Here is a 20,380-nt window from a genome sequence, read left to right on the forward strand (position 1 = left end):
GTCTGGCTGCGGACATCCCTCTCACAATCCAGGACTGCTGGCTCCCAACCACTTGCCTGCCTACCTGCCTGATTGCCCTAAACTGCTTCTGCCTGACAGCCTGATCACCTCCTAATCACTTCCCTGCCAGACTGATTGATGTCTAACTGTTCCCCTGCCAGCCCAATTGCCCCTAACTGTCCTCCCCTGCAGGCCTGGTCGCCCCCAACAGCCCTCCCCTGCTGGCCCAGTTACCCCTAACTGCCCTCCCTTGCCAGCCTGGTTGCCCCCAACTGCCCTCCCCTGCTGGCCTGGTCACCCCTAACTGCCCTCCTTTGCTGGCCTGGTTGCCACTAACTGTCCTCCCCTACAGGCCTGGTTGCTCCCAACTGCCCTCCCCTGCTGGCCAGGTCACCCCTAGCTGCCCTCCCTTGCCAGCCTGGTTGCCCCTAACTGCCCTCTACTGCTGGCCTGGTCATCACCAACTGCCCTCCCCTACAGGCCTGGTCCCCCCAAACTGCCCTCCCCTGCAGGTCTGGTCCCCCCAAACTGTCCTCCCCTGCTGGCCTGGTCCCCCCTAACTGCCCTCGTCTCCCAACCTGGTCACCCCCAGCTGCCCTCCCCTGCAGGCCTGGTCCCCCCCCAATTTCTCTCCCCTGCTGGTCTGGCCACCCCCAATGCCTTCCCCTGCAGGCCTGGTCCCCCCCAACTGCCCTCCCCTGTAGGCCTGGTCCTCCCCAATTTCTCTCCCCTGTTGGCCTGGCCACCCCTAACTGCCCTCCCCTGCTGGCCTGGTTGCCCCCAACTGCCCTTCCCTGAAGGCCTGGTCCCCCCAACTGCCCTCCCCTGCCAGGCCGGTCACCCCTAACTGCCCTTCCCTACAGGCCTGGTCACCCCTAACTGCCCTCCCATGCAGGCCTGGTCTCCCACAACTGCCCTCCCCTGCTGGCCATCTGTGGTGGTCATCTTGTGTCCACATGGGACAGCCACCTTTGACCATATGGGGGCGGCCATCTTGTGTGTTGAAGTGATGCTCAATTTGCATATTACTCTTTTATTATATAGAATAGGGCTTATAGAATAAGGAAATACATACATTGAAGCTATATATGACATATCAGACAGGGAAAAACACCTCTTATTGAAAAAAACAACAACGTGAGGCTATAAGAGTGGCAGAAATAATGGGTGACTGGGAAGAAAATACTTTAGATCAAGATACTGGTTCAAATTTTGCCCCTATGTCTTACTAGATGTGAAGTCAGGGAAGATGCTTAACTTCTTTAAGCTTAATTTCCTCATTTGTAAAATGAGTATAAACACTTTATAGGAGACTTAGGAAGGCTGACACATGCATGGAATGTGCCTAGCATTCATGGATAGAGTTCATGGATTTAACATCCATAGTGTCAGTATTACCAGCAGCCCCTCTCCCCCAAGACAATCCTGTAATGGCAAGTAATTTTTCTGAGGCTTGAATTACACTAGTAGGTCAGTGAGAATGTGGATAGAAATAATTCACTTAGGCTGAGTAAGCCTAGCCTGGGGCCCATTTGCTCACAATGCAATGGGATTTTGCTGTTCTGTACTTATTAGTATACCTTTATTATAAAATATGTTAAAGTGGTATTTGCAGATTTGGGGCTTTTTAATCCTCCCTTTCAATACTGTGGAATGATAGATTTCAATCTGCCAAATTAACTTTATTTTCAGTCTACCTCCGACACTTAGACTCTAGTGTTTATTGCTCAGTGGGCAATTTCATTGGATAAGGGGTTTTTCATATAAAATAATATATGGAAAGAATATTTTAGAATTAATTAAGATAAATCTTCTCAGTACTATTGCCTTTTTTCCCTGGTTTGGTATTTTATTGGGATTAATATCAATTAGGATTTGGTTCAGAAACATATGACACAGTAAACCCCAGATAAGAGTGATCTGTCCATAGATGGTTTATTTCTCTTCTATATGAAGGAAGTGGGAAGGTAGAAATCCAGGGTTGCAATAGCTGCTCCACATTGGGGAAGTCTCAGGCTCTGTTTATCTTGCTGTTCCGCTGTCCTCATGGGCCAAGTTGGTAGTTCCAGCTAGCACATCAAATTCCAGCAGGTAAGAAAAGAGAAAAGAGAGAAGCAAAAAGTATCTGCTTCATCTACCTTTCATGGTTTCCTGGATGTCATGGCACTTTTGCTTATATCTCATGGGCCTTAACTTAGTCATTTGACCATGTCCAGTGTCAAGTTAGGCTGGTATTTGTAGTCTCAGATGGGCATGTTTCAAATTCTGGATTTAGAAGAGGACAAGAAAAGTTATTTGGATAGAAAACTATTAGTAGCAGTGCCTCCCAAAGGATGTTATAATGTACTAGAGGCCCGGTGCATAAAATTCATGCACGTGGGGTCAGAGGGTGTCCCTCAGCCTGGCCTGCACCCTCTCCAATCCAGGACCCCTCGGGGGATGTCCACTGCCGGTTGAGGCCCGATTAGTCAGACATCCCTCTCGCAATCTGGGACCACTGGCTCCTAACCACTCACCTGCCTGCCTGCCTAATGCCCCCAACTGCCTTCCCCTGCAGGCCTGGTCATCACCTGCCCTCCCCTGCTGGCCTGATCACCCTTAATCCCATGCCAGCTTGATCTCATCCCTAACTGCTCTACCCTGCTGCTCTACCCTGTTTGCACCTAACTGCCTCTGCCTCGGCCTCCACCACCATGGCTTTGTCTGGAAGGAAGTCGGATGTCTGGAAGATGGTTGGTCAACCTGGTCTAATTAGCATATTACCCTTTTATTTGTATAGATCATAATGTGGTCATGGTTCCTCTGTTATTCTGTTCTTAAAGGCAGTTTGGGGAGCTTCATTGTTTCAGACAATAGGCAACACTAATTTTTTGGCCCCAGTGGTTTTATGTCGATCTTTTGACATAGGAAGGGAAAAAGAAAATAGCACCTTGCCCTGGCTGGTTTGGCTCAGTGGATAGAGCATTGACCTGTGGACTGAAAGGTTCCGGGTTCAGTTCCGGTCAATGGCACATGCCTGGGTTGTGGGCTCAATCCCCAGTAGGGGGCGTTCAGGAGGCAGCCAATCAATGATTCTTATCATTGATGTTTCTCTTTCTCTCCCTTCCTCTCTGAAATCAATTCTACCTAATAATAGACAAATATGCAAATTGACCGTGCCTTCGCTATGCCCGCGATTGGCCAGGAGGCGCCGGGGGGTGGGACTCGGGGTGGCCGGGGTGGCCGATTGGGCCAGCGGGACGCTGAGCTCGCGTCGCCAGCGGCGGCTCGAGCTCAGCATCTGCGCCATGGCTGTGCTGCGGCACAGAAGGGTCCTCTGGGGCAGCGAGCTCACGTCCCACCGTGGACCATCAAAAGCGGGGAGCTGGGTGCCTGTCTGCTCAGGCACCAGCAATCAAAAGCAAAAGCGTGGGAGCTGGGTGCCTGTCCGCTCAGGCACCAGGCCTTTCAGAAGCCTCTGCCGCGCTGGAGGCTTCTGAAAGGCCTGGTGCACCAGCAATCAAAAGCAAAAGCGTGGGAGCTGGGTGCCTGTCCGCTTAGGCTCCAGGCCTTTCAGAAGCCTCCGCCGCACTGGAGGCTTCTAAAAGGCCTGGTGCACCAGAGCACAGGCACCCAGCTCCCCCGTGATGGAAAGCGAAAGTGTGTAGGGGATCCTGCACGTGCATGATTCAATCATGCACTGGGCCTCTAGTAAAAATATATTAAAAAAAGAAAATGGCACCTCTCTTTTACTCTTTCCCTATTATTATATTTTACTACATTTCATTGACAGGCATTGAAAGTAGGCCTTTGTACATTTCCAAGACTGTTCCTGAAGTGATTCCTTTTACCTACTTGAAAAAAAAGTATGTGTTTCTGCCTCTTTAAGATATACGCACACACCACCACCTTACCCTCCATCCCCAGAGATACAGTACCCACCAGTCACCTGCCACTTTGCTGTGGAGTCTGTGATGGCCTTTCCTCACCGGGTGTCATGCGGCACCCGGCATGAGTGTCAAGGCACATGACGGGGTCCACAGGTCAGCACAGGCTCTGCACAGTAGAGGTTGCTGGGTCCTGGTCTCCTGCTGTCGTCGAGATTCTGGCATAAGTCTGCAGTTGATCATGACTTGAAATGAAAAGGCTAGAATCTAATTTGGCAATTAAAAAAGAAGACGAAAAGTAAAACCTAGGAAATGTAATACATCTCCTTGAACTCTGGAAATTGTGTTTTTCCTGTGGCAATTGTTTTTATTATGGATAAATTATCACTGCCAGCCAGGATTTACACACTGTAGCTGTTACTGTCAGTATTGGAAGTGTTCTTTTTAGAAGGCTAATCTCATGGTTGTATTTAGATATTTACTTAGGTATTCATGTTCTAGTTAAGCATCGGCAATTTAGTTTTTAAATTTCCCACTAGATAATTTCTGCTGGTTAAATGTTTCTTTATTTTTTGTTTATTTATTTTTAAACCTTACCCAAGAAGTGAGGATATTTTTTTCTCTATTTTTTAGAGAGAGAGTGAGAGGAAGGGAGGTGAGGGGGGTGGGGAGAGAGAGAGAAAAGAGAGAGCCCTAGCTGGTTTGGCTCAGTGGATAGAGCATCGGCCTGCGGACTAAAGGGTCCTGGGTTTGATTTCAGTCAAGGGCACATGCTTGGGTTGTGGGCTTGATCCCCAGTAGGGGGCGTGCAGGAGGCAGCCGATCAATGATTCTCATTATTGATGTTTCTATCTCTTTCTCCCTCTCCTTTCCTCTCCAAAATCCATATATATATATATATGTATATATATATATGTGTGTGTGTGTGTGTGTGTGTATGTATGTGTGTATATATATATATACATATATATACATATATACATACATATATATATACACACACACACACACACACACACACACACATACATATACATACATATATATACTAGTTGCCTCACTCAAGCATCCCACCCAAGGGCAGGGATCGAACCTACAATCCAGGTATGTGCCCTTGACCAGGAATCAAACCCGCCACCCTCTGGTGCACATGCTGACACTTTAACTACTGAGCTACAACAGCCAGGGCAAAGTTTTCTTTACTGTTGAAAAATACTTTAATCATTTCATTGGTAAATGCACTAGTGCGAAGACAATATATGGCCAGAACTAAAATGTAGGCTGATTAATAATATAATCAAATGCCCCAAAGAATGTTAATTGAAAGATGGTGTCAAACTGGATGAATGCGTGGAAGGACATGTTTTCTGCTTTTCTTAATCCTGAATTGATGAAGGTTTTTAAAGAGATCTGAATGGAGATTATGGCTAACACCTTATTATATTAGTGGGTATAACAAAACTAGGAGAGCTCTTTGGCCATTTAGCGAAGGAATTAGACTTCTAAAAAAACATAATCAACTGGAACAATGGAGCAAATGAATGTAGCGAGGTGAAACATAGCTTAGTGAAGCACATGTAAGAATGTTTTAGAAATGTTTCTTGATTATAATCACAATATGAGTCAGTTGATGCGACTGCCAAGAAGAGTTAATTTGTTTTTAGTTTGAATTAATATACACAGACTGCTTAGAGTGTGGGCAGTAGGCCTCCCACTTGTCTCTTGTGTCAGCCACACTATCCTTGGAGAATCACGATCAATCTATCCGGTACATTTTAGGAAGGACATTGCTATTTTAGGAGTTTCATTTGCATAATGTTAGAGCTTTCCAAGTGATTTCTTATACTTAGTTTTATTTAACTGTTTAATGCTTAATTTATGGACAAACAGGAGAGAGTACCCTTAGGATATTGGGGGAACTGGCAAAATTTATTTCTGGGAAAGAGAAGTCTCACAAATAATCCAGGACTTGTCTTCAAGTTCCTAAACTGCTTGCTGTGTTGAAGATGGAGAAATCTGTTTTAGCTTAGATAGCATAAAAGTAGGATTGTGTGGAAGTCATAGGGAAATGGGCTTTAATTCTTTATGGCTATCCAAAAGTAGAATCAGCTTCATTGTGAAATAATAAAGTAGGGTGTGTGTGTGTTTTAGTTTTAATGGGCTCATATGGAGGCTTTGAGGCTACTTGGTGTGGATTGTGTAAAAGTCAGTACATTCACTGGTTACAGGGGAGTGTTGTCCATGGTGTGCTGCTGGCATTGTCCGACTCGCAGTTGGCGGGCCACATGCCACGAGTTTGACATGCTTGCTCTAGAGCAGTTGCTCTGATATATCAGCACCTCTGATGGAGACTTGTTTTAATTAAAACAATTCACATTACCCCCCACCCCCCTCTCCCAACACACAAATCTAACTTTCTTGGAAATCCTCAACCTTGAAACATGAATGAAGGGATCCAGTCAAGTTCAGATCTCCTACCTGAAAGGAAATATGTAAAAATCCATTGGCTTGTTGTCCAGTCTCCCTACAAGATGATGAGATTGAAACTGCATGTCATGTGTCATAATCATTCTTAGTTTAAAGATGTGCACAGCTGCAGCCTAGCCCGTTGCGGACTGAAGGGTCCCAGGTTTGATTTTGGTCAAGGGCCTGTACCTTGGTTGCAGGCTCAAACCCCAGCCCTGGTTGGGGCGCATGCTGGAGGCAACCAATCGATGTGTTTCTCTCACATCAATGTTTTTCTCTCTCTTCCACTCTCTCTAAAAAAATCAGTAGAAAAATATCTTTGGGGGAGGATTAACAATAACAACAAAAAGACATGCACAGTTGCTATTATAATGTATATTAAATATAAATTAAAATGTGTGCAGATAAAAGGGGTCCTGTGATTTAAAACCTAAAATGAATAAAGTAGTATAGGTTGAAAACACTTTTTCACTCTTTTTTTTTTTATCTGTCCAGTTCACACAGCCATCCTTCTGTAGTTTCTGTCTGCATTTGGAAGCAAATTCAAATGCAAGTTCTGGTTTTGCAGTGTTCTAGTGGTGATTTATTTTGCATACTGTTCTATAACTAGCTTCCTTCCCCAAGATAGTTGAAGATCTTTTCATGTCAGTATATAAGGTATATAAGGGAGCTTTTTCATTCTTTTTATAGAGCTAATAGTATTACCATTGTTTGAATTCTGTAATTATGAAAATTTAGGTTGTTGGCTTTTTTGTTGTTGCTGTTGCCATGGGACTGAGGTGAGGGATGGGTAGCTGCGGCTGTGCTAAGAGCCGAAATTAACCTAAATTAATTGCAACTCCATTCAAGCTTTCCCCTTTAAGTTGCAAGCCTTTAGTAGACTCGACTACCAAAATAGTTATATCAGGCAGACACTGCCAATGCTCTGGTTAAGACACATTTATGATGCTCACCATTCTACCATCTTCCCAGAATCCTTCCCCACTCGTGTCGATTTAATTTGCTTTTTTTGGGTTATGAATTAAGTTAGGCTTTCATAGTTTAGGAGTCATTTCTCTGAATGTATTCATTTTGTCATTTTTTTCTGTTGGATTATTGGTCACATTATCAATTTCTAGGATCCATGTGTTTGCAAATAGCTTTTTATGATATGAATTGTAAGTGTGTGTGTGTGTGTGTGTGTGTGTGTGTGTGTATGTATATACTTTAGTCTTTTTAAATATATATATATATTATTGATTTTTTTACAGAGAGGAAGGGAGAGGGATAGAGAGTTAGAAACATCGATGAGAGAGAAGCATCGATCAGCTGCCTCCTGTACACTCCCTACTGGGGAATGTGCCTGCAACCAAGGTACATGTCCTTGACTGGAATCGAACCTGAGACCCTTTAGTCCGCAGACCGACACTCGATCCACTGAGCCAAACAGGCTAGGGCGAAGTTTTTTTTAGTCTTTTCTTTTGGTATTTATTTTCATTATTTATGTAATTAAATTTATTACATGTAGATTTTGGTATTTATTTTCATTGTTTATGTAATTAAATTTATTACATGTGGCTTTTGATTCATGGTAGAAAGTTCTTTCTCATACCAGTACTTAAGGAATTTTCCTTTTTTTTTTTTCATTTAGTACCTTTACAGTTTCATCTTTTTACATTAAACGTTTAATTCATTTGGACTGTAATCAGGGGTGTTATGCTCCAATTTAATTTCTTCTGTGTGGCTGTTAATAAAGGTATTTTATAGGACATTCCTGATTATATTTGTATCCATTTGTTGGATATATTCCATTGGTCTCTATGTAGACGTAACATGTAGCTTATTTTGATCATGCAAACAGCATGTAAGGAATTCTGTTTCCCCACTGCTGTTCCCACTGATAGATTTTAAATTTCATTTCCTTTTTTCTCCCTGTTTATGTGGCAGTGGGGACCTCTTCACTGTACTAACAAAGTATCCATTTATTGAGTATTTGTATATCACTATAATATATTTCACTTTATGTCTTAAATGTAACTGCAGTAATTTTTATTAATTGAAAAGTTGAAGCCTGATATTTATCCAGGTGCCTCTGGCATGTTTTTGAATGTGTCAACATTGGACTTTCCAAAAAGCTGGTTGACTCAAATATCCTTTCCTTGGTTTGTACCCATGAAATTTCCATGCCATAATCACCAAAAAGTAGCTCATAGATACAATGGCTAGTTACACACTGGTAAACTAGAAATTGCAAAGATTTAAAGGAATTTTTAAAGAACATGATGTCTGATGAGAGAAAATTGAATGAAGGCATCTACTGGGTTTTAAATGCCACTTATTTATGAAATGAGGGGGTTGGGAAAAAAGATAGTTAAGGTCCCCTCCAGTTCATTGTTATTCCCGCGTACATTTCCATTTCCATTATTTTGCCTGGACACTTGATTTGTTTGCAAGTTGAAGCTCTTCTTGGCAGTTCTCAGGGCTTGGCAACTAATGTGCTCTCAGCTGTCTCACTCTCAGCAAATGCTGTCCTGTTTCCATCTGGTCCCTTTTGTGAACCATGCTTAGAGAGCACAAGTCATGGACTTAATTTTCTTTGCTAGTACACACACACACATACACACACACACACACACACACACACACAAGGTCCCTGCTTTTATTCTCCCCATAGTGTAGAAATGGAGAATGGAGTCTAATGGTGATATTTCTGCATTTCAGCTTGGCTTAGCTTTCCCTAAAATGAAGGCTGTAACCTTAGTAAAGAAATGGAATGGTCTTCTCTCCACTGCTCAGGGCAAGAGGGTTTTCACATTGGGGTATAATAGGACACTTCTTTATCAGTCTGTTACTACCAGCAACAGTGTCTCTACAAACTGTCCTGTTTGTTAGGCTCCTAAATAAAATCTATCTTAGAAAGGGTTTGTCTCATATTGAATGGCATTTTAATAAGCCTTTTGAAATGATTTAAACTTAGTTCACATCAGCCTTCTTTTTGAAGCCAAGTCATACCAGTTTGATTAGACTTTCTAATCTTTTAATCATTTGATCCTCAGTATAGTTTCAGATGTTTCACATCTCTCTGTAGAATCCAGAACTGGACTGAGTTCTTTAATAGTCTGGTGAGGATTGAGCGAAATGGGAAGATTACTCCTGTCCTATTCCTATACTATGTCTTGGGATTGGTTTTATCCGAAAGACTGTGTTGTTCTTTCTCCAGTTAGCAATTTTAAGAAAATGCTTCTGCCTGAGCTAATATGCCCTCCCTCCAGTGAAGTTTATGTCCCTGTAGTCAGGGCTGGCTTCGGGGCCTTGGATGAGCCTGTGCAGCTGCTCTGGGCTCTGTGCTCAGAAGAATCCCTGGCTTTGTTTAATGCCCTGTTGTTGCTGACCTGAAATTCTTAGTGTTTTAACAAGGGGCTCCTCATTCTCACTTTGTTCTGGGCCCTACAAATGAAGTAGCTTATTTTGCTTGTAGTTGATGACTAGAGGATACCGGTGGTATGTCGTAGTTCACATCTAACCTACCCTCGGTAACAATTACAGCCGCCATTCCCAAAGCGAGGAAATCGGGTTGCGAACTTGCACTCCTCTCCCTAGTTCACAGCTCTTCCACCTGTTAACGTAAAAACATCCAAACTTTCAAAGAGTTTTTGTGAGTATATTTGAGCCCAACTGTTGGCAAGTGCCAGGACCAGGAAGCAGAATCTCAGTGGATTGGGATAATGCTCCGGAGAATGGCAGTTCTTCACCTTGTTTTATACATTATGATCAAAGAGGAGACATAGGGGGTTCCATGAACTCCATTGGTGATAGATTAGGGAGGCGGGAGAAAGCAAAGCGGGGAAACCTCTGGGATTGGATAAAAAAGTAAAATGATAGACACAGACTTCTTTTACTTAGGTGGGGGTGCAGGATAGTTAACAGTCCACGATTAACAGGATAACAATAACAATGAAGAAATTCATGGTCTGTGTCCTGGCGCCCAGACACATTTGGTTGTGCCCTGAGAGGTCCCATAAAAGGGAAGTTACAAGTTACCCTGACATTTCACAAGGATGTTATTTTAGATGCAAAGAGACAATAGGCTTGGTTAAGGTAAAGACTGACCTTTATCAGGGAAGATACTGGTCTAGGACATGACTACTCACCATAACTGCTTTAGTTAAAGTTTTAATCTCAGACCATCCTTTGTGGTGACTTTAGGTCTTTGAGTTTGCAGAACCGCCATGCAGGCCTCCCCTGAGCTAGTCAGGTTAGCATGTGGCCTTTTTTGCCATCCACACACCAAAGTGCTTAAAGATGCACTCACTGTCCACCCGTTGCATCACTGTTCTCTTCTGGATTGTCTCCTCTTGATCATTACTTTATTGACCTCAGTCATTGAATCCACACATTTATTCATGGAATCAAAACTTTTGGCATCCAATAGATGTCCTTTCCAGAGGATTATTTCTCAGAATCCCTGACCTTGCAGTCTTCCTGTTATCTCTTGTCCAAGGCCCAGGGTTATCCACTCACCTCCAAGACTGCTTGTTTTCTGCCTTCTCTGCTCAAGATATCTGATAATTTTGCACAAGTTAATTTCTCACCCAAATTTTAGTTTGTTTTTTTTCCTGTCTCTGCAAAGAGACCAGGGTAGTAATCATAGGAACTCCATCTGGGGTAGAAGTTTGGATTTCAGTGCAATGTCAGGATTCCAGAGTATATGGACAAGTAAATTGAAAATGTCTTACAATTGAGTCATAAGTATAATTAGTAGGACTCTTTAATTTTTTTTTACCATAAATTTAATTCTAGGTGTCAAATCTAATGAACATGTAACAAATATAACATTTTAGAATTACATTTCATGGATTGGCAAATTTTTCAGTTACTTCTTTCTCTTTTTTTAATAGCTTAATAAGCAACAATTGCAGTTACTGAAAGAACGATTCCAGGCCTTCCTCAACGGGGAAACCCAGATTGTAGCTGATGAAGCATTTTTCAATGCTGTCCGGAGTTACTATGAGGTAAGTGGGAAGAGGTCTTGGTTCTTGACATTCTAATATTTTATTATTATTTATTTTGCACTTATTTGATTTTTAAATGTCGTTGATTTTAGAGAGAGGAAGGGAGAGGGGGAGAAAGAAAAACATCATTGTGAGAGTGAAACTGATCGGTTGTCTCCTGCATGTACCCGAACCGGGGATCGAACCTGCAACCTAGGAATGTGCCCTCACCAGAATCGAACGCCTCTTGACCTTTCAAGGTACAGGACGGCGCTCCTACCGAATGAGACACACTGGCCAGGGCCTGATGCTTTAGTAAAGATTTTTAAAAATGGATTTCCCACTTTAAGAAACTCACTGGAATAATAATAATAAAAAAGGAATGAGTTTGCAACTTTTCTGAAATCATTGTCAACTCTATTTTGTAATTTAAGAACTCTGATTCCACAGCCTGGTTTTGAGAGATAAACAGAATTAAAAATTATTCACATCTTTGAGGAGAAGTAAACGGTTTAGAAAAATTTTTTGGCCATGATTGATATAGCTGAATATAGCTATCTTTGGGTCCACATGTCTAAATTATCCTTTTTAATTGGGATTTCAATAGTAAATTGCTGTCTTGTGTCATTATGTTCCCTAAGCTTTATAATAATTAAGACCAGTAACTAATTTCAAGAGGATAAATTGGATGTCGTTTCTTCCTGAAGGAATAATACTACAAATGCCACGTTGCTGTTTCTTCTGATTTTATTTTGTGACTGACTCATTAGGAATTCTCTGTGGATTTCCTATGAGCACCAGTTTTCCTATGAGCTGTTCAGTGAGTTGCCAGTGGATGTTAAACTTAGAGCGTTCCCTCTTTTCCTAAGCATTTCAGATTATTTGATGAATGGCTTCCTTGCATTGTGCAGCTACTCTAAACCTTTCAGCGGAAGAAGCAAAACATGCAAACATATATTTAGATTAGTACAAAGTAAAAAATGTGGAGACACAATGTGTCTGAACTTTCCTGAGATGGGAAATAATATGTTTGCATGAAAAACACAGTAACTGGATGTACAGAAAATGGGTTGAATTTGTAAATCATTGATAATATGCATCAGATGTTATTTAATTACCCTAAGAATTGGCCTATTGAATTGGATGGAAGTATAGACATCTTGCTTACCATATGCATGTACGACATGAATTTCATGGTGATAGTTGTTGTTGTCTAAAGTGAACCTTGACTCAGAATATCAACAAATATAGGACTTCAGAATCTTAAGTATAGGATGTTCCATTTCATCTTGCAAGACTCAACGCCTGAGTCTTTGAGTCAAAGACTAGCAAGATAAAATACTGTGCTGAATCTTAAAGGATAAAATGTAAGGGTCTTTATTTGCATCCTGTAATAAAATAAAAGTGAAAAAGTCTGTGTTCAGGATGAAGGAAATGTGGCTCAGAAGAGTAATTTGTGTAAAAAGATGTAATTAAAAGAAAGCACTGAGCTCATGTTTGGTTTTGGTAAAGTGCTGTGGCACACTGTACATGTTAACATTAGGAAAATTGCAACTAGGTGAGGCGGATGTGGGCACTCTCCGTACTATATTTGCAACTTTCATGTGAATCTAAAATTTTTCCAAAATAAGTGTATTTAAAAGAAGTAATCATAATGTGATAGAGCCACAGTTGAGTAAAAGGCACACTTAAGCTATGTTAATCTAAATATTGTAATTCTGAGGAGGGGAGAGTGTCCCATTGTATTCTACATGAGGATTGTGTTCTCTTCTGGGCATGATCTATACTAATAAAAAGGTAATATGCTAATTAGACCGGATAGACTGGACATCTTCTGATCGTCCTATACTCCTTCTGGACAAAGCCACGGTGTCGGGGGCAGAGGCAGTTAGGAGTGACCAGGCCGGCAGGGGAGGGCAGTTAGGGGCGATCAGGCCGGCACACAGAGGGGTTAGGGGCGATCAGGCCAGCAGGCAGGTGAATGGTTAGGAGCCAGCAGTCCCGGATTGTGAGAGGGATGTCCAAGTGGGCCTAAACTGTCAGTCGGACATCCCCCGAGGGGTCCCAGATTGGAGAGGGTGCAGGCCAGGCTGAGCACCCCCCGCCCCCCAGGCATGAATTTCATGCACCGGGCCTCTAGTATATAAATAAAAAGATGTGGACAATTTAGCGTTGTCAGGTTTAAAATGTATTATTTGTAGATTACTTGAAGGAACTGGAGATATTTAGCCCAGAGAAGGTTTAGGCTTGTGTTGTATGCGGTTCCAAGAGCAACATTAGGACCAAGATGGTAAGTGAAGTGGCGAAGATTTCAAGCTAATACCTTCGGAATTTGGTTGCATTGGCCACATGCAGAATGGACTGGTGAGTGCAGCCTGACTGGTGGCCGGTTCTTGGCTGTGCTTCATGGGCTCTTGGGAGGCACGCTGCACATACACGTCCCAGAGCTCAGCTAGACTTACTGAGTCCAAATTTATGAATCTATAATTTTATTTATTACTTATTTTTAAAAATTTGTCTTTATTGTTGAAAGTATTACAGATGTCCCCTCTCCCGCTCTCATTGGCCCCTCTACCTCACTCTCCCCTCTTCCCTCTGAGAATCGTTAGTCTATTGCATGCTTCCATGTTTCTAGATCTATTTTGTTCATCAGTTTATTTTATTCATTAGATTCCACATCTGAGTGAGATCATGGGATACTTGTCTTTCTTTGGCTGGCTTATTTTGCTTAGTATAATACTCTCCAGGTCCCTCCATGCTCCCCAGATGATGTTCTTACAACCGGTAGATTGCCAAGCAATGGAATTAGATGATTGCTTGCTAGGATTGTTACAAAGAGAAATGTAAGTATTGAAGAGGCCACCAAGGGTTTTCTATTCTATGGTGATATTTCCAGCCAATATTTACTTGGGAAACCATATCCAACTTGTCTTAGTGCAACCCTCAAACTGCTAAGACTTTTGATCTTAGTAATGGGTTTATGGAGACTACATTTCTGATTAACATCTGGGGAGTTATTTCCAAGGTGGCATATAGTTGGTACTCATTAAAGTCTCGAATGAGTACATATTGGTGGTTAAAAAGTTGCTTTTCAAGAGTTTTTCCCCACAAAAGTTGCTTTTTTTGGGAAAAGTTGGTTAAAAAAAAAAGATGCTTTTCAATTTTTTCCCCTCTTCTTTTTTGTTGTCATTAATCCTCACTCAAGGATTTTTTTCCATTGATTTTTAGAGAGAGTGGAAGGGGGAGGGGTTGAGGGAGAGGAGGGAGGGAGAGAGAGGGAGGGAGGGAGGGAGTGAGGGAGGGAAGGGGGAAGCAGAGAGAGAGAGAGAGAGAGAGAGAGAGAGAGAGAGAGAGAGAGAGAGAGAGAGAGAGACATGATGTGAGAAAGGCACATCAATTAGTTGCCTGGGAATCAAACCCTCGACCCTTTGGTGTGCAGACCACTTAGCAACACTGGCCAGGACAATTTTCTCTCTCTCTTTAATGATATTTTTGTATACCTTGCAATGACTAACAATGCTAGTAGTCTCAACTATTAATTGCCTTTAGGTAGTATTTTTATAGTTTACCAAAAAGACCTAATTTTTTTCTTCCAATATCTCTTTTTGATAGAGTGCATATATTACTACCCACATATTACACAAATAGAAACTAAAACTCAGAGGTTAAATAACTTGGCCAGTGCTAATATATTTGGTAAGCAGCTGAATTAAATGTGAACCCAGAGTTTTGGACTCTTTCTGCCACAGTTACTTCACAGTTGCCATTTTGAATACAACTGTGCTAGGTGCTATGTGAAGCACGTCAAAAAGTATTTTTATTCTTTAGAATAAACCTTTTAAACTGGTAGAATTATTTCCATCTTAGAGGTGAAGTGATTTGTGCTCAAAGCTGCATAGATATTTAATAGTAGAGCAAAGAACTCATACACTAAGGCTTAACAACAGATTCTGTGATTCCATCTAAGATCTATGAAATCAGAATTCCTGGCAATGGAGCATCTGAATTTTGAACTTGCTAACCTGGGTGATTTGATTCACACTATGATTGAGAAAGGTGTTGACTTAGATCTCACAACTTCTGGAATATATGTTCCGTGAAGGAGAGCCACTTCTGTCCTGGTTTCCATTGTATCACAGTATGTAGCACTCACATGCCTTCAACAAACACGTGCTAAGTGAACGAGTATTTCATCATTTACTGCTCTATGTAGAAACTATATCTTTTGTTTTTTACTCTTATTTTCCCATAATTATGTTTCTGAAATATTTCAGTTTTGCTATGGAATTTATTTTGCTTGCAACTCTTCTTAGTTTCATGATTTTGTATTTCCTTGAAGATGGCAGATACTGCAAAGCATGGTGGGCTATTATGTTCTTTCTAAACTTGTATTCTGTGAGTTTGTGATCTTTTTTGTCTTCTTTGACTTTTTGAGGGGTTTTTTTTTTTTTTTTTAGGTTGTTACATATTGTTCATCATATACAGCTATTTTCAACTATTAACCTATCAGTGATAATTTTCTCATTTCTTAGGCTTAGTTGCCTTTAGTTGTGATGGCCATTTCTAACCAAGAATATATATATATATATATATATATATATATATATATATATATATATATGAAAAAAACCTAATAAATATATATTATCACTTTAATTGAAAATACATCTTCATACTCTGGGGATACTAGTTTCACCAAAGTCTATGTTGGCTATTAATTTTTTTAGCTTTATAAATTCTATTTCTTTAATGATTTTTTGAATAGCTTTTTTCATCTTGGTTGTAGATTTATATTTTCTACAGTAAATTAAAAGAATTATCTGTCTGTTCTTACATTGGTTGTACCTTCAGATATTTGGCCTATTTTACTTCTCTTTAATACCTGGGATCTTAGTATGTGGCTCAAGGTATTTCTTTTTCTCCACTTTATTTGACCAAGATATCTTTTATATTAAAAGTTAAATAGTTTTTCTCAACTAGATCCTTATAGGATTGGATTTTTCTGAGGTTGTTTATATGTGGTGCCCAATTGGATGTGTGTCTTTGTATGCATCTATCTATTGGTTAATACATATTTACTGTGAGTACTATTCAATATGTTATGAGGAAGCATATACTGTGAAGATTAATGATTTTATATGACTATATAATTTCTGTTGTGTTATTTTTATTGGATGTCTTGTTTGGTTTAAATACTGGCTTATAAAGTAAGAATCAGAAATAAAAAATCTGCTCTTAAAATTTCATCAGTCCTATTCCTCATAAAGTTAGAATAATTTGGAAATAAAATGGATCCAAGCATCTGGATTATCTAACTAGGCAGACAAAATTATAGAGAAGGACCAGAACAAGAAAAGAAGAAAGAAATGACAGGTAGCATACATGGCTGATTAATAAAAGTTAGCAGTTATAATCTTGATAATTTTATGGTTGCTAATTGTCATTAGATTCTGCTTTACCTTCATCTTTTTTTTTTTTTACTTTTTTCAAGTTCTTTCCCCCTCTGCTAGTGACTCATTGTCTGGAGGAAGACATAAAATGAATACTCATTCTACTTGCTTTTTCTTTCTGGCCATGTCTTTTTGCTTGTTTTTATTTTTCAATTTAGGAAACTTCAGCTGATTCTGTGGTTGGGTAAACATAGGTTTATTGCAACATATTATTTTCCAACTTGTTCTCCTCATCTGTTATCTGCTTCTCTTTCACAAAATTCAAGTGGACTTCACCCAAATATAACCAATGACTATGATTTATAACAGATATGTGGAAAAGACAGTATATAAAATTGTGTGCTAGCTGTTTTCAGCATAACAGAAACATTCCAATGCAGTTATTGTGCAAAAAGAAAATGGATACTGGAGCTTTTCTTTTACTTTTTGGTGGTTGGCTTTGTTCACAACTTTCAGAAAGGGTGTGTAGTTTTTTTGTTTTTTTTTATTAGTGCCATTTGTCCTTCTTCTCTTATGGTTCCCAACACTGGAAGAGAGTAATGGAGGTATTTAATATTTTAAAAATTACCAAGGTGTTGAAAAAAGTTTACATTTCAAGTGGAGACTGCACCCCATTTTATTATTGTTTTTAAAAATCTTTATTGTCCAAAGTATTACATATGTCTCCGTTTTCCCCGTTGATCTCTTCTATCTCGCCCCTGTGCGCCGGCCTGCACACATGGCCTTCGCCACCATGTTGTCTGTGTCCGTGGGTTATGCATATATGCATACAATTTCTAATTTTATCATTGTTTTTGGATTGTGTTTTCTTATTCATACATCATTGGTGATAGCAGTTTGCATCACCAATGATGTATGTTCTTCCTCCCCCTCCTCATTCCAGCTGCCACCTGTCTTGTATTAGTAGCTCTGCGAATGGAACGTTGGTGTAACTCATTTCATTGCTGTGCACCTGTTTCCCACTCCATTGCACGGGGAAGGTGATCTCTGATGCTTCCTCTCATTGCCCACATCTCAGTTAATTTGTTTCTGTTTCTCCTTTTCCTTCACTTGCATGCTCTTATATTTCCAAATGTAAAGAACACAAAAAGGAGCATGGCTTGATACGCTAGTTCCAGGAGAAATCTCCAGGCCATGGTTTTTGAATTTTTGTACACATTCATGAAAAAAAGAAAGAAACACAAAGGACTCTATGTATCTTACTTCCTAGTCCAGAATGCCCAGGAACTTGATTTCAGCAGTCAGCTTCTCTCTCAGGAATACCTGCGGCAGCTTCTCACCACCAGCAATCAGCTTGGAATCATTCCTTTTCTACTTCCTACTTTCTTCGTCTAACATTATCAGACTCTTAAAATTGATTTACAAGTTAAGTGCATTTGTTTAATGATTGGCTTGCGAAAACTGAGAGCCCTTTTAAGGCATTTGTTTTGTCTTGTTTTATGTAATGGCCTTACCTTCTTAGAATTGAGACGCACAAACTGTGTGTTACTTAGTCTTGTGTGTACAACAAGGGGCTGGGCAGATCTGTACTTAAATATTCCAATGAGAATTTCTTTATCATTTTACTTTGGAATCGAAAGATTTGCTTTTCATACTCCAAGGAATGTTTGACCAGTCAAAATCTTTTCTAAACTTTGAAATAATGTCATGAAAAAGGTCTGTTTTTTCATAGTGAATTGATGATCACTAAGTAAACCAAGATTGGCAGCCTGTGGCAGGAAAGTTTTAAAAAAAAAGGTCAACACATTCATAGACAAAATCCAGTAACCGGTAATGAGAAGTGAGGTTTTAAATTTGCATTGAGCTCTGCAGATCACATTGTATTTATTCATTTTTGATATTAGCTGTTTTGTTTGACATCACATTTCTTAAAGTCTAAGGCTGGCATTTTAAATTTGGTATTCTGTATGAATCTGGAAAATGTGTTTTCATGTCTGGGATTACTGTTTCTATTTAGGGTCGTTTGCTTTGTGCTGCCTGTCAGTGTGTTTTGCAGAGTTGCCTACATTCTTGATGACATCCACTTTGTGATGAAGACTGGATAATCCACCGATGGTAGAATTTTATTGCTTGAAGATAGGTGAAGAAATCATCCTGTTTGAGTATTTTCCTCCTCTTTCTTGATGTACTTTTAGAAGAAACTGACTTTTTCAAGCCCCCATGGCAAATTTGTGGCAGAAGGCAGGGCTAGACCTCTGTTACCTCGTAAAATTCTCTTTTCTCCTACATCTACATTCTTGTAAAAGGATATTGTGTCTACCCAGTGGGCTGGGGTGAGTAGACCCAGTGTAGGTTTCCTGTTTGACCAGTGATCTGGAATTTTAACTCAAGGCACAAAGAGCAGAAGCACACGTGGCTTACCTCTCGTGGCTTACCTCTGTAGCATTCTCGAATTCTCTAAACCCAGTCGTGAGGGAGTGCTGAATTTAGGGTTCCCTTGCGAAGGTGACCCTGGCCAGATCTGAGAAGCTTGTTTTGTGCTATGCCCCAGTCTTTGTATACTTTGGCCTGATGCCACAATTCAAGAGGAGTTTAGACATATCTAGGAGTTGATAGCCATGAGGCTATCGATTGGAAACTTAGTGCTTTTACTAAAATCAGAGTCAGCAAAGCCACATTCTCTGTGAGGGAGAATGCCAAGTTGGTGCTTAAAGGATCTCTGAGCAGAAGCACTGCTGTGTAAGCCCATTTGTTCACAGATTACATTTAGTGAGACTACTCCTTCATTAATACAGGACATGCTCTTTAACTTTAAGTGTCTTTCTTGAGAAAGTTGCTTAGTTTCATTTATTTTACTTCAAATTAATTATCTTGTTACCTTAAGGTTAAGGAACATTTATTTGAACAAGTTTAGTTAGTTCTTTGCCTCATTAGGCAAACGACCTCTTATGTGGATTGTTTTTTTGTTTCAGAAAGTCCTCCTTAATTTTAGAGTTAAAATTTTCCTTTATTACCTTGATCACTGTTCAACTTCTAAAAGTTTCCAGGTGTAAATAATTCCATTCCCCTGGCTCCCTTTATAAGCCTGGAAGAGTAATGAAGCTTTGTGTGTGTTTATAATTTTTGTTGTTAATCCTCCAGAGGATATTTTTCCTATGATTTATTTATTTATTATTATTATAGATACTAGAAGGGAAGGAGGGAAGAGAGTGAGAGAGAGAGACAAATCGATTGGTTGCCTCCCACACGTGCCCTGACCAGGGCCAGGGATCGAACCTGCAACCCAGCTTTGTGCCTTTGACTGAGAATCAAACCCAACCTGTGACTGTAGGTGCACAGGCCAGCCCTCTAGCCACTGAGCCACATAGGCCAGGGCGCTTTGTGTGTGTTTAAATGTCACACTCAAGTCAGTTAAATGCATTTCTTTTGCTTCTGTCAGATTTACTCAATAGACATTTTATCATTACACTTCTATTTTTAAAGACTTTATCTTTTCTTTGGTTTCAGGGGTGAAATCTTTTGAGGAATCATATGTACCCTTATTAACACAGCCCCAAAGGGTGCTTGTCTCACCCTGGTATATTTACAGCTTTTCTCTCTCATAATCATAAAAAATGGACAGAATAAGCTCTTGGAAAGCTGAAAGCCCTACATAGGTAGAGTATGCAAGACTATGACCTGCTAAGGT

General features: G+C 40.4%; 2 protein-coding genes across 4 annotated transcripts in view; both read left to right on the forward strand.

Annotated features, from left to right (window-relative positions):
- Positions 1–20,380, forward strand: part of CADPS2 (calcium dependent secretion activator 2) — a 484,731-nt gene that overhangs the window by 83,637 nt on the left and 380,714 nt on the right. For all 3 annotated transcript variants that reach the window (XR_013814316.1, XM_079786439.1, XM_079786438.1), the window contains exon 2: positions 11,210–11,323. Coding sequence is in view for 2 of the 3 variants with exons in the window: in XM_079786439.1 (XP_079642565.1) it covers positions 11,210–11,323 (114 nt within the window). In the remaining variant the exon portion in view is untranslated. The remainder of the gene's footprint in view (positions 1–11,209; positions 11,324–20,380) is intronic.
- The window catches only part of RNF133 (ring finger protein 133), a 45,187-nt gene continuing 36,075 nt past the window's right edge, over positions 11,269–20,380 (forward strand). Inside the window, exon 1 of the mRNA XM_079786444.1 lies at positions 11,269–11,323. The gene's annotated coding sequence lies outside the window, so the exon portion shown is untranslated. The remainder of the gene's footprint in view (positions 11,324–20,380) is intronic.

This window comes from Cnephaeus nilssonii (genome assembly GCF_951640355.1).
Source record: "Cnephaeus nilssonii genome assembly, chromosome: 12".
In the NCBI taxonomy this organism is placed as follows: domain Eukaryota; kingdom Metazoa; phylum Chordata; class Mammalia; order Chiroptera; family Vespertilionidae; genus Cnephaeus; species Cnephaeus nilssonii.